The sequence below is a fragment of the Takifugu flavidus genome, chromosome 8 (assembly GCF_003711565.1).
Source record: "Takifugu flavidus isolate HTHZ2018 chromosome 8, ASM371156v2, whole genome shotgun sequence".
Taxonomy (NCBI): Eukaryota; Metazoa; Chordata; class Actinopteri; order Tetraodontiformes; family Tetraodontidae; genus Takifugu; species Takifugu flavidus.
In genome coordinates this window covers 202501-214811 of record NC_079527.1, presented here as the reverse complement: position 1 = coordinate 214811, position 12311 = coordinate 202501, and the positions used below count along the sequence as shown (strand labels likewise).

Genomic DNA, 12311 nt, shown 5'->3' with positions numbered 1-12311 from the left:
GGTGACCCCACCCCTCCTGTCGTGGCTCTTCTCTCCGTGTAAAACCAGACGTGGCAGCAGATTGTCGTGAACACTAAACTTTAATTCAACGTGTGAGACGAAGGAGGTTTTGCGTTCCGCTGCAGACAGACAGAGATCAGGCCAACAGAGCTGTCGACACCAAACACGCAAACACAGGAAGGCGAACCCAAGAACATCTGCTCAGCTCCTGCTCACATCTGGACCCCAAGGATGTGGAGAATTCCCATTAAAGGTGGATTCTTTTAGATTTGCTCTCATTATTCCTAGTTTCAAACATCAACACTTACAATATTTTCCTCTGTCCAGACATAAATGCTGAGCGTAGACTCATTACTACACCATACATCCCATAATAATGCTTCCTCCGTGATCGCTCTGCTGGTTTTGACATTTCTGCTACAGAGAACTGATAAAACATTTTCACAAAGCAGCTACGATGGAAAGATCAACTGAAACTCCTGAAGCAGCTCCTCTCCTACTCTCTCATGTATTCCATAACCTGCCTGACCAGCAGCTGGGGGTCAAAGGTCAGAACAGCTCTCCTTCGGCGCCGACGGCTCCCCTGACCGAGGTCTTCGTCGATGCGCTTCATCCTCTGAAGCCCTGCAGGGAGCCTGGGGCCCTCCTCCTCCTCCAGGCGCTTCACCCTCAGCAGAGGAGGGTTGCTGCTCGGCGACGGAGGAGCCGCATCATCCAGGGAGCGTCGCACCCTTCTGTGGGCGGAGCCAAGGGGGGTCAGGTCCCTTCTCATTCGTCGCGCAGAGGACATGGCGGCGAGGCTGTTCGGGCCGATGCTGCTCAGGACCTTTGAAACTAAATGTCTGAGGAGGACACAAACAGGAACCGGCTGTCATCAGAGCCTGATCATTGTTGCCGTGGAAACGTGCTTGAGAGCGGACAGATCACCTCAGAGCCTCCTGGTCCCGTCCCAGGCTCAGTCCGGATGAAACGCGCCCGGCTTGCTGCAGTTTCTCCTGCCGCGCTCTCTCCAGCAGAGCCTGAGCCAACTGTGGTTCCATCCTGACATGCACATGACACGGGTTCTAACAGCTGTCAGACTCCGTCTCCTCCGGAGATGCTGAAGGTGACGGAAGCAGGAAGTCACTCACCTGTCCAGCAGAGCCTGAGCCAGCTGGGGCTCCAGGCGGCCCCACCAGGTAGCCGAGGGCCTCCCCACGGCGAGGCCCCGCCCAGTCTCATCATAGTCTACAGGGATCGGCCTCTGGAAGCCGTCCGGTGGTTCCTGGTCATCCTCCTCTTCGTCATCCACCTCTTCCTCCACCACTTCCACGTCACTCGGTCCGACCAGTCTTGCACTCTCTGCTTCGCTCAGAAGGCGGAGCAAGGCAGACATGTAGGCTGGGAACAGTCGAGAGAGTGCACGTCAAGAGTACCGGAACAGTCGAATTTTGAATATACTAGGATATAATTTAGGTAAAAAAGACCAACCTGCCCGTTGCTCCTCCTCCACGTCCCGCCTCTGGTCCCTGTCCACCAGCTGCTGCAGGGCCTGGTCCAGGCCTTGTCCCCTCCAGTCATCTGATGGGTAGTAAAGGTCATTGACCGCGCTCCTTCCATGACTGGCTGGGTACGACAGCTGCTCTTCATAGGGCAGCACGCCGTGGACATCTCTGCGCTGGCGCATGGCCCCGCCCACTGCTCCGTCCAAGCCACGCCCCACACCCAGAGCTGCAGGAAGTGGCTGGGACACAAATGTCATGAGTCAAGAAGGGAACAAAGGTCGGTTGCTATGGTGACTGTGTGTTCTCGATATTATTGTGATCACTACGCCTATTTAAAGTCACCATTTAGCGTAGGAACATTAGAATTCCCTTTGAAACTATTGTCTGATTAAAACAGGAGGAACACAAATGGCTCGTCCGACTATTATGGGATTGACTTTGTAAATTTGTGACTGATGAGGCTGTGTTTGTGTCCACAGAGAGTGCTGTTGCCATGGTAATGCTGTCTGTTCTCTCCAATATAATTGAATTGCCGTGTGTGTGTGTGTGTGTGTGTGTGTGTGTGTGTGTGAGAGAGACGTGACTATCGCTAATCACAGTTGTACGTCTGTTCCCTTTATGATTTGCGCTGTTGTGAGCATGTAAAACATTTACAGACTGACAATTCTGAAATATCAAACCAGCGACTTAGCAGTTTTATCACTGAGCTTTAAGGAGTGAGACGATACTGAACAGTGACTCAGCAGTTTGGAGGAAGACCGTTGAAGGTCATGAAGATCATCCATCACCTTCATCCATCCATCCATCCATCCATCCATCCATCCATCCATCCATCCATCCATCCATCCATCCATCCATCCATCCATCCATCCATCCATCCATCCATCCATCACCAGTAGCTGACAGGTGAGGCCCTCAGAGGCAGTATCATCTTTGAAGACACATGAAGGGGTTTAACGTTGGCGCTGTCTCAGTGGACCAGTGTCCTGCTGAAATGTTCCCGTTTGTCCAGGGTAAACAGGACTGGTGGCCTCAGCAGGCAGAGATTTATGACTTTAATTTGTCTGGCTGAAGCCGCACAGGTTTATGATGCTGCAGATGGAGGCTGATGGATGAGAGAAGATAAGGAGCAAGGAGGTCCCCACCAGTACATTTCCCAGTTATCCCAGCAACAATGATCAATGTCAGAATGTTTGATGTTAGAACCAATCCGTGCATCTAGAACTGTTCCAGCTCATGTTCTGATCTATACTGAATATGTTGAGGACCTGATCGGCCCCCCTCCAGCATCACAGATACCATCCTGAAACACTCACACACGGATGGAAATATGGACACCGTCAGGCTTCCTGATGCATCCAGTGCAGTCGCTGCGGTCTCCAATCGCTATGGCAACAAGATGGAAGACAAAGTGTTCTTTGAACCCCCCCCCCACACACACACACAAAAGAACATGCACAAGAACACACACCCACACTGTGATGTAACAGGTATAAGCTACACAGCACCAACACCAGTCTGCTTCATTACCAGTAACCGTGACGACGCTACAAATGATGGCAAAACAACACACACACACACACACACAGGCACACACAGCTGCTCTCTCACTCTCCGTCTGGCTCATCCTTACCTGGGCGGCGTGCAGCAGAGCGGCGGTGAGCAGCAGGAGGCTGAGGGACGCCATGTTACTGACTGAAGCCACACACACACTGTAGCTATCTGCACTGACTCATCTGCTAACACCGGGGGAGGGGAGGAGCGGTGACAGGGGAGAAGGAGTGTGAAGGAGAGAGGACACAGAGGGAGAGAGGAGAGAGAGAGGGAGGAGACAGGCCAGGAAACAGGGAGATTAATGGATCTGGAGGGAGGGAGGAGCCATCACTGGAAAACAGAGGGAGCAGAAACGAGTGAAGAGGTAGCCTGGATGGAGGAGAACGTTGGTTGGACCTGGAGGGAGGGAGGAGCCATCACTGGAAAACAGAGGGAGCAGAAACGAGTGAAGAGGTAGCCTGGATGGAGGAGAACGTTGGTCGAATCAGTTACTCCACATCATTTATATGGAAATACTGGAACTGCGACTGCTTCCCAAACCAACCAAAATCTAGTTTGTATCCACCCTTTACCACTGGCAGCACTCTCTTGTGTTCACACGGAAGAATCAGGAACAAGAGCAGCAGAGGCTCTTTGTTCCTCTTCAATGTGTCAGTTTTTATCCGTTTCTCCTCCTTCATCCACAGCAGTTGTTCACTCAGTCACTCAGTCACTCACTCACACAGAGTCCGGTCGACTGAGACAAGCTGGTGGTTTATTGAAATTTGACACTGAATAAACACAGCAGGGAGATGGGGTCTCCATAGCAACAAGTCACATACACCATCATCATGATCATCACTGTTGCAACACTGTTGCCATGGCTACTGGTGCTGCTGAATAGAATGTCTTCACACAGGAGTTTTTACATCATAGAGGAGAAGAAAACATGAAAAGGAAGAGGAGGATGAAGGTGGGAAAAGGAAAAAGAGAAGGCAAGGTGGCTGCAAAGATGGAGGGAGATGAGACAAAATCAGCAGAAAGAAAGGATGATTGAGAGGTAATTAGCAAGAGACGTGGATATAATCTGAGGAACGATGATGAGTAAAGAAGATAGGAGTGTATAAAAAGAAGGTGATGGAGGTCAACACACACAGAGCTCACAGAGGTGAACAGGAAGTAAATTCACACTGATTATCAGTTACTGAACGACACGAGCAGAAAACACGTCACCATGCGGAGGAAGATACCATTGTTCAAAACGTCAAGATTTCCCAAAAGAAAAGAAAAGCTGCTAATGTTCAGAGACAGAAGCTCACTGTCAGCCACAAAAACATCTACTGGACGTATTTACACAGGACCCACAGGTTGGGGGGGCAAGAATCGGCTTTTTTTGGATGGGGGTTCTGCCCCAGCCTTGCTAAAGCTCCAGGTAGCCTAGCTGAAGCTGGAATTTGAAGCTGGAAGTGTCAATGAGCCCGACCAGAACCAGACGGATTCAGATGGATGTTTTTGTGGCTGAGCCCAGGAATCAAATTGGTTCACCCCATGAACACGGACTGGGACCACCGGGCTCTGCCTCTGGAGCAGGGTGGGGGGTGGGGGGTGATGCTGGGGAGGCAGGGCAGGAGGACATCTGAAGCCAGTCTGAGCAGATTCATGGTGGGTCTATCAGATGGGGTCCCAGGGTCAGGGGTCCTGGGGTCAGGGGTCCCGGGGTGGGAGGGTTTGGTTCAAACAGGAATAAACACTTTTGTCTATATTATATATCTGTTCAAAGTGATAACTATACAACACAAAGGTACATTCTCTCCACAGATTACTTTAATAGGAATAACTCTTATCAAGGTCACACTTGTTTCATAAGGTTTCTATGCTGCTGCTGCTGAGTTTGTTATTTATAGTTGTATCTATACATCAATTCATACTAGTGAACAACTACTGATGAGATAATCCCGCCCCTTGTCACCACCCTCCCCACCCATTGGCTCGGCAGACAGAAGCGTTGCATTGTGGGTCGTATGTTGGCGACCCACTGGTGGTTTACTCCAACTCTTTCTGTGAAGGAGAAGCAAAGGTGAAATGAACACCTTAATGACAGGAGCTGGATTCAGTGGCGGTCCCGCTGGGCTCACATGTTCACCTGCTTCCTGTCACTTCACATCTGATTGGAGAAGGAAGTGGGGGCCCCCTGCTGGCCATAGCCCTGCCCGTACTGTGCCCCCTGTAGGTGATGTACAGACAGACACTTGTTGGAATGTTGTCATGGTGACATGCTGCAATGTGACCTAGGCCCACACCTCATACCTGATCATATCCTTCCTGGCTGTAGTTGGGCTGGTACCCCCCCTGGTTGCTCGCATATGGATCCTGCTCATAGGCCCCCTTCTCGCCATAAGCATCAGCTCCTGCAGGTTTCTCCTGAAGTGGTGGAGCACCTCCAAAGAAGCTGGTCTCCTTAAAGACGAACCAGAGGTTCCCCGCCCACAGGACCAGGTTAATGAAACCAAAAGCCTGGAAGAGGAGAGGAAACAGCATTTAAAAGGCCTGAAGAGGATAAGGGTTATGGTTATGGTTAGATTTGTAATGTAAAGAGCGTCGAGTGGTGACTAAATGTGCTCTATAATCACAGTTAAGAGCGCGCAGAGGTGGGCTGTTGCAACAGAAACGTTGCTTTGAGCATCTCTACAAGAGGTGGCCATTAAAAGGTGATCTGGGCTACAGGTCGACCCAGATGCATATCAACATTTCTCAGGTTTGTCCTCATCTATCAACAAAGGAAAATGATTTATCATGATCAGACATGTGATTTTTCACATCATTTCCTGTAGAAACCCAGTCCTGAGACACCAGATACCATACAAATCTCTTTGGTTCTCTCTAAAGACATCTAGTTTTGGAGTGTTCCTCCCTAGCCTTACCACAGAGGTGTTGAGTCCAGACATGACTGGGTCATGAACCTCGCGGCAATGGTTCTCTTCTTCCTTGCAGGCACCAATCATGGTGATGACGGCATCTGGGTCTGTCGCCTTCTTCACGTCAGACAGGCCTTTGGCCCAGGCTGCTGAGCTCACCAGCCACATGAAGGCAAACACTCCTGTCACAACCAGATCCTACACCCACAAAGAGAGCGTGATGCCGAACCAGAGCTCACCAGGACCGTCAACATCAGCGCATTTGCCTACTCACAATCAGAGGACCCTTGTTTTTCTCCTTGTACTTCTCAAAGAAGAAAACATAGATACAGAGAGCCGCCGTGGTGTAGAGGAAGGCGAAAACTCCGATGGTGACAAAGAACTCAGCCGAGGAAGAGTGGTCGCCAAACAGGAAGATGCGTTCTTTGTTACTCTCCTTGCAGGTGGGGGCATCAAAATACTCCTGGTGGAGTCTGAGAGATGGAGAAAGATGTCACTGATGGTCTGTGAGGACACACAAGCAAAGAGACTACTGCTCCACGTTAGTCCCTCAGGGGTCAGACTGGAAGTGGGTGTCACGCTGACCTGAAGGGATACTCAAACTCCACTTCTATGCTCAGATCGCTCTCAGTCCGGTTCTTGCACTCCACTGACATCCGGAAGACGCCGGAGTAGCTCCCACAGGTGGAGAAGGCGAAGATAGCGAAAAACTGTGGGAGGTGGAGAAAGAGCAAAGGTGATGAAGGACTCATCCTCTTTCATATAACCCTAACTTTAACCCATCCTCATATAACCCTAACCCTAACCCCAGATCCTAACCCTAACCCAAACCCTGTTGAAGGACTCATCATCCTCATATAACCCGAACACTAACCAACCCTAAACCTAACCCTCCCCAACCCTGTCCCCAACCCTAACCCTAAACCCTAACCCCAACCCTAACCCTATCCTAACCCTAACCTAACCCTAACCTAATCTCAACCCCTTCCTAACCCTTACCCTAACCGTAACCCAAACACTCCCCAACCCTAAACCTAACACAACCTTAACCCTCCCCAAACCCTAACCCTAACCCCAACCCTAACCTAACCCTAACCCCAACCCTAATCTAACCCTAACCACAACCCTAACCTATACCTAACCTAACCTAACCCCAACCCTAACCCTAAACTAACCCTAACCCCAACCCTAACCCTAACCCTAATCTCCCCACCCTGACCTGAACCCAGCTGCCACCCTCAAACACACTACTGAAATTGTCAGGACCAGATAAAAGTGTTCTCCCTTTGTTAGTGAAATGTTCCCACTATGTAAAGTATAGGAACACACATGCACAACCCCCCCCCCCCACACACACACACAAGCATGCGTGCAAGCTCAAGCAATAGGACAGATGGTCCAATCACCTGCTCAGCTCTGTGTGTTCACACCGATTTGCCAACACATTCCTCTGAGATGCAAATAAGACATTTTCCTCCATCAAATTACTCCTTAAATCCCAGTTATATGTTGTTGAACGTAACTGCCTGTAACAGTATTAAAGGATTATTCTATATAAACAGCTGTAAGCTGTACCATTGCCTTCCAATAGGGGGTGATGGGAACATGTGGCCAGTTTTAAACCACCGAGTCAAGAAGAACAAGTTGCCCATGAAGAACCTCAGAGAGAACAAGGTGTCATTGTGGAACTCACCCATTGTAACACTTTGATGAAGCCAAGAGGAAGCTTCAGCACCCTGAACTGACCCTGGGCCACCAGCTGTAGGACGATAGGAAGACACGTTACACACCTTCATCACACAGTCTTCATCACATCAGCCCACAACAGCTCTAGGCACACGGGTCAAACTGGTTCTTCTGCCAAGCCTGATGAGGTAAAGAAGACTTGATGAGAGTATTCTGCTGGTGTTGCAGTGAGTAATTCACGTCGGATCCCTGAGGTGAAGGCTCACGTGGTGGATTAGGGCAAAAACACCGTCAATGTCCAGAAGATCCTCCCAATCCCAGAATGAACCCCACTGGTTCCCAACTAAAGTGAGGATCCAGGAGCCCTCTAAGCACATTCCTCTGTTCTTATCGTCTGTCTGCTTCCATGTTGACGTTTGAAATTGTTCACAATCACACCACATATTTGTGTCCATTAAATGAAACCCCATGACAACTAGTGTTGTGACAGCTGAAACACACACGCAACAGAAGTGTCGCCCTAAACCAGTCAGTGGACCTGGAGAACAGTCAGACTCTTTAAAGTCCAGCTGTATCTGGTTCTGGTGGTCCTCCCAGGGACCAGGACCTGGTCCATCCGCTGTGGAGGGAAGGTGACCTGCAAATCCACAGTAAGTAAAGGTTGAGAGGAAAACGATGACATGATGAGGTAAAGGAGAAGAAGAAGGAGGGATGAGCAAAGGACAGAAAGGAAAAATGGAGAAATCCTGAGGAACTAAACACAACTGCAATAACAAGAGCAGCATTCCGAGGAGGAAATCCTGCCATTTTACACGCGCGCGCGCGCACACACGCACGCACACGCACGCACGCAGGCGCCTTCATCACGCAAACATGGAGCTTCTATATTTGCCTTTTCCGTCTTCTCTCTGACTCGAGGCCGATGCGCCGTCAGCAGGTTTGAACCCCCCACGCGCACACCTACACCCACGCGCGCGCACGCACATTTCCAAAACCAACACCTGGGCAGGCAACGATCACTTGGCGGCTCCGAGCAGCCCCAGAAAGTCAGCAGATGATATTGGATCCGATGCTCCTGATCGTTCGGACTCCCAAGTGGATGTGATTAGGCCTCCGCGTGTTTGCGCAATCATGGAAAAATAGAACCACACAAGCAGCACTGATGATGAACAACGGCCGTTGTGTCATGTACAGCGCCCCGCTGCCCTATTTAGGAGGGTTATCAGCATGTTCTCCTGGCTGTTTTGGTCGTTTTTACCCCCGTGATGCAGCGCATCTCTGAGCCAAATACCAGCACGACCCCCCCTCCTCCATTACCCCCACCGGCCGACGCCGAGGCACAAACACACCTCAAACACACCACAAACACACCACAAACACCGAGTCCAGCAAACATCCGCGGAGGAAGCAGAACCCCAAAGAAAAACAGCCAAGGACGGTTTTTGGTTACCTGGTTCACGATGTCCATCCTGCCGTCTGTCGAGAGGAGAAGAGATGGAGGGATGAGAGGGAGGGAGAGGAGAGAGAGGAGGGGGAGGAGAGAGAGAGGGAGTGGGAGGAGAGAGAGGGAGGAGAGAGAGGAGGGGCAGGAGAGGGAGGATGGAGGGTTCTATCTATTTTCTACCGACTTCTATCGGTGGGTGTCAGAAGGAGCTGGGGGGGACTTTAGTCCGAACCGGTTCAGAAGTTTCTCAGTTCTGAGGAACACGAGACCGGATGTTATTTCAGGGAACGTTGCCGTGATCATATCAGCTAATAATATTAGCATCATATCAGCTAATAATATTAGCAATCTTAGTGAAATAAAGCCGATAAAGAATGAAAGAAAGAGTAAACCGTATTTGACAACTCTGAGGCAATTGTTGTTGTTGTTATCATTGCTGTTGTTGTTATTATGTTATTATTATTATTATTATTATTACTGTTATTGTTGTTGTTATTATTATCATTGCTATTATTACTGTTTTTATTGTTGTTGTTATTATCATTATTGTGATTATTACGGTTATTATTATTATTGTTATTTTTGCTGTTGTTATTGATGATGTTTAAACATGTTTCCATGTTATCTGAAAGGGAACGTGGAAAACATCACCGGCCTAAATAAGTAAATGATTCTTCCCTGTGAAGCCTCCCTGCGTGTGAGCAGCTCTCTTCTCTGGTTCTGGTTCTGGTTGGAGGCTCCTGCAGGACATTGTGGGGCCACAGGAGTCACCGCTCCTGCAGGGACCACGGTGGCCACCAGGAGGCGCTCCAAGCCCACCAGTGCATCTGCTAATTTAAAGGTAAAGCTCAAAAAGGTGCGAGACAAGTGCGTTCATAACACGTGCTGACATCTCCTCAGTGTCTCTAACTGCTCTGGGTTAGGGTTAAGGGGTTAGGGTTAGAGGGTTAGGGGGTTAGGGTTAGGTTTAAGGGGATAGGGTTAAGGGGTTAGGGTTAGGGTTAGTGAGTGTTAGAATGGTCAGGAACGCTGCTCACACACGCTGACTTTGATGTTGGTCTTTATTTGAGGTCAGTAAAATGTGCAGACGGAGCCACTTCTTAGCACCTCCTCGGAGCTCTGGGGAATTCAGGCATGGAATCGAGAAGCCCTTAGATGTTGGGAACCTGGACAACTACTGAAAGAAACAATATTCCACCAACAAATGAGCAACTTTCTGCATCAGAAAACCGATAAAAACACCAGAAACTAAAAGCTCAACAACAGACTCGTCCTCCCGTCCAGTAAAAAAGAGACACTTATTGACAGATCAGCCTGATTCCAGACCACCAGGACAGTGCAGGACAGCATGAAAAGCAACAAACAGAGGAGGAAGTGAAAGTATTCTGAGAGTTCTGCCCTGAAATCCATCAGCTAGCAGGCGTTAGCCTGTAGCTGGTAATGCTAACACTGCTGGGTGAGACATGGGGATATGAACTATGTTGAGCAATCTCAGGGCAATATTAAGTTGTTTGTTATTTCTGTAAAGTTTCCTTTAATCAGTGCAGAAATCAAGAGGTTCTGTACAGCAGGAGGTTCTGTGCAGACACAAACATGGCAGCGGTCGGTCCTTCGGTCTTCCTCTTCTTCTATTGTCTGTCCTTTCTTCTGTTGTGCTCTGAAAGATTCTGTTTTCTCTTCTTTCTGTCACTTCTGTGTTCTTTCAACTTTGATGACCTCCGTCAGGTTGCTGTGTCCCTCATCATTAATGTACACAAATAACATGTAGCATACGTCCATGAAGACTCCACACACTCTTTTATTGACTTTAGCTTGATGAACCTTCGGTTCCCTCATGAAAACTCATCTTTCTGCTCATCTGATAGGCAGAACGTCATCAGTCTCATCCACAACTGCTTTCGTCCTGTCAGAATGACGTCACACACGCCATCTCATCCGCCAGCTCGTCCTCGTCATGGCCCGTCCTGATCGGCTCTTCGTCGCTGTAGAGCGCCGCGGGGTCCGTGGCGTTGGCCAGTAAACCGTGGCTTCCGGTGCTAAGTAGGTCGTTAGCAGCCGATTCCATCTCGTCCACCGTCATGTGACACGCATCAGCAATCTCACGCTTCGCGAAGGCCACAAACTTGGGGTCCCGGGCGTAGAGACCGAGGCCCTCGGATATGAGAACCTGCAGGGGGAGGGGCAGAGTGGTCACCTGTGTGCTCCTGATCAATATGCTGATCAGCCAACCTACCGCTTCCACCAGACTGTCGGCAGATCCTCGCTTCTCTGTTAGCTGAGCACCGAGCTGGGAGGGAACCCTGAGGGTGGTGTAGGCCCTGTAGGGGGGCGGAGCTACAACACAGCGAGACAACATCAAAGAGAGCCGTGGACGACACCTTAATGCTCTTTAATGGCCTTTCCTACCAGAGGTCCCTGCAGGGCCACCGTACCAGGCTGGTCTAGGAGCTGCGCCCGTGATAGTGACACCTGAAGAAGAAGGACCGTGGTCATCGTATCGTATGGTATCGTATGGTATCGTATGGTATCGTATGGTATCGTATGGTATGGTATGGTATCGTATCGTATATCGTATCGTATCATATCATATCATATCAGGACTATTGTAATTCTTTATTATCCAAACTCCTCTTTAAGAAGCCTCCAGCTGATCCAAAATGCTGCAGCCAGAGTTCTGACAGGTATTGACCACAGAGATCACATGACTCCTGTACTGACGTCTCTTCATTGGCTGCCCGTTAAATTTAGAATAATTTTTAAAACCCTTCTTTTGACCTACCAGGTCCTCAGAGGCCTAGCTCCATCCTACCTGGAGGAGCTAGTGACACCTTATCATTAGGGGTGGGCAAGTGAAGCCTCATGAAGCACTGAGGCTTTCCTCACAATTGTGTCGAAAAAGATTCAAAGCTTTGACACTTCAGTGATGGTAACATCTGGTGGACAACTGAAGCCATAGCAACCTCCAAAGAGCACGACTGAAGCACTGGCACTGTTTCAATCCCCTGACACAAATAAAAGTTCATTGCGTGGTCATCCAGGTGTTTTGTTCATTCATACCAAATAATGATTATATTGTCTTTACAATAAAATATACAGATGCTCTTCCCCTTACTCTAAAACACATTCAAGATTAACCTAAAGAATAAATGCAAATTATATTAAGGGTTCAGTGTTGGTTAGGGGTTTATTTAACACTTTGAGATTATTTAAAAACTGTGCTAAAAGTCCCGAGCAGGATTAGAGATCCTA

The 12311-nt window shown here is 49.2% G+C and overlaps 3 protein-coding genes across 3 annotated transcripts in view; all 3 read right to left on the bottom strand.

Annotated features, from left to right (window-relative positions):
• Positions 1–61: 61 nt before the first annotated feature.
• Positions 62–3304, bottom strand: pcsk1nl (proprotein convertase subtilisin/kexin type 1 inhibitor, like). Its single transcript, XM_057041369.1, has 5 exons — positions 3118–3304; positions 1471–1723; positions 1131–1380; positions 928–1041; positions 62–842 (listed from the first exon to the last, which is right to left on the bottom strand). Exons 1-5 carry the CDS (start codon positions 3169–3171, stop codon positions 497–499), a joined length of 1017 nt encoding a protein of 338 aa, XP_056897349.1. The 5' UTR covers positions 3172–3304; the 3' UTR covers positions 62–496.
• A 468-nt stretch (positions 3305–3772) lies between these two features.
• On the bottom strand, positions 3773–9201 carry LOC130530310 (synaptophysin-like). Its single transcript, XM_057041370.1, has 8 exons — positions 9069–9201; positions 7626–7691; positions 6518–6642; positions 6207–6405; positions 5939–6130; positions 5325–5531; positions 5161–5241; positions 3773–5075 (listed from the first exon to the last, which is right to left on the bottom strand). Exons 1-7 carry the CDS (start codon positions 9084–9086, stop codon positions 5176–5178), a joined length of 873 nt encoding a protein of 290 aa, XP_056897350.1. The 5' UTR covers positions 9087–9201; the 3' UTR covers positions 3773–5075; positions 5161–5175.
• A 904-nt stretch (positions 9202–10105) lies between these two features.
• LOC130530283 (voltage-dependent L-type calcium channel subunit alpha-1D-like) overlaps positions 10106–12311 on the bottom strand; it is a 33814-nt gene continuing 31608 nt past the window's right edge. Inside the window, 3 exon segments of the mRNA XM_057041314.1 lie at positions 10106–11229; positions 11296–11396; positions 11469–11531. Of these exon segments, the coding sequence (XP_056897294.1) occupies positions 10969–11229; positions 11296–11396; positions 11469–11531 (425 nt within the window). The 3' untranslated portion in view covers positions 10106–10968.

What these genes read in the sequence shown, in the direction of transcription:
- pcsk1nl (XM_057041369.1), bottom strand. Translation starts at nt 3,171, where the DNA reads ATGGCGTCCCTCAGCCTCCTGCTGCTCACCGCCGCTCTGCTGCACGCC. An exon ending in CTCTGCTGCACGCCGCCCAG is followed by an intron (nt 1,724 to 3,117) that starts GTAAGGATGAGC and finishes TTTGTGTCCCAG; the next exon opens with CCACTTCCTGCAGCTCTGGG. An exon ending in GGAGGAGGAGCAACGGGCAG is followed by an intron (nt 1,381 to 1,470) that starts GTTGGTCTTTTT and finishes GACTGTTCCCAG; the next exon opens with CCTACATGTCTGCCTTGCTC.
- LOC130530310 (XM_057041370.1), bottom strand. An exon ending in TCATCAAAGTGTTACAATGG is followed by an intron (nt 6,643 to 7,625) that starts GTGAGTTCCACA and finishes CACCTCCCACAG; the next exon opens with TTTTTCGCTATCTTCGCCTT. An exon ending in CTGGACTCAACACCTCTGTG is followed by an intron (nt 5,532 to 5,938) that starts GTAAGGCTAGGG and finishes CTCCTCTTCCAG; the next exon opens with GCTTTTGGTTTCATTAACCT.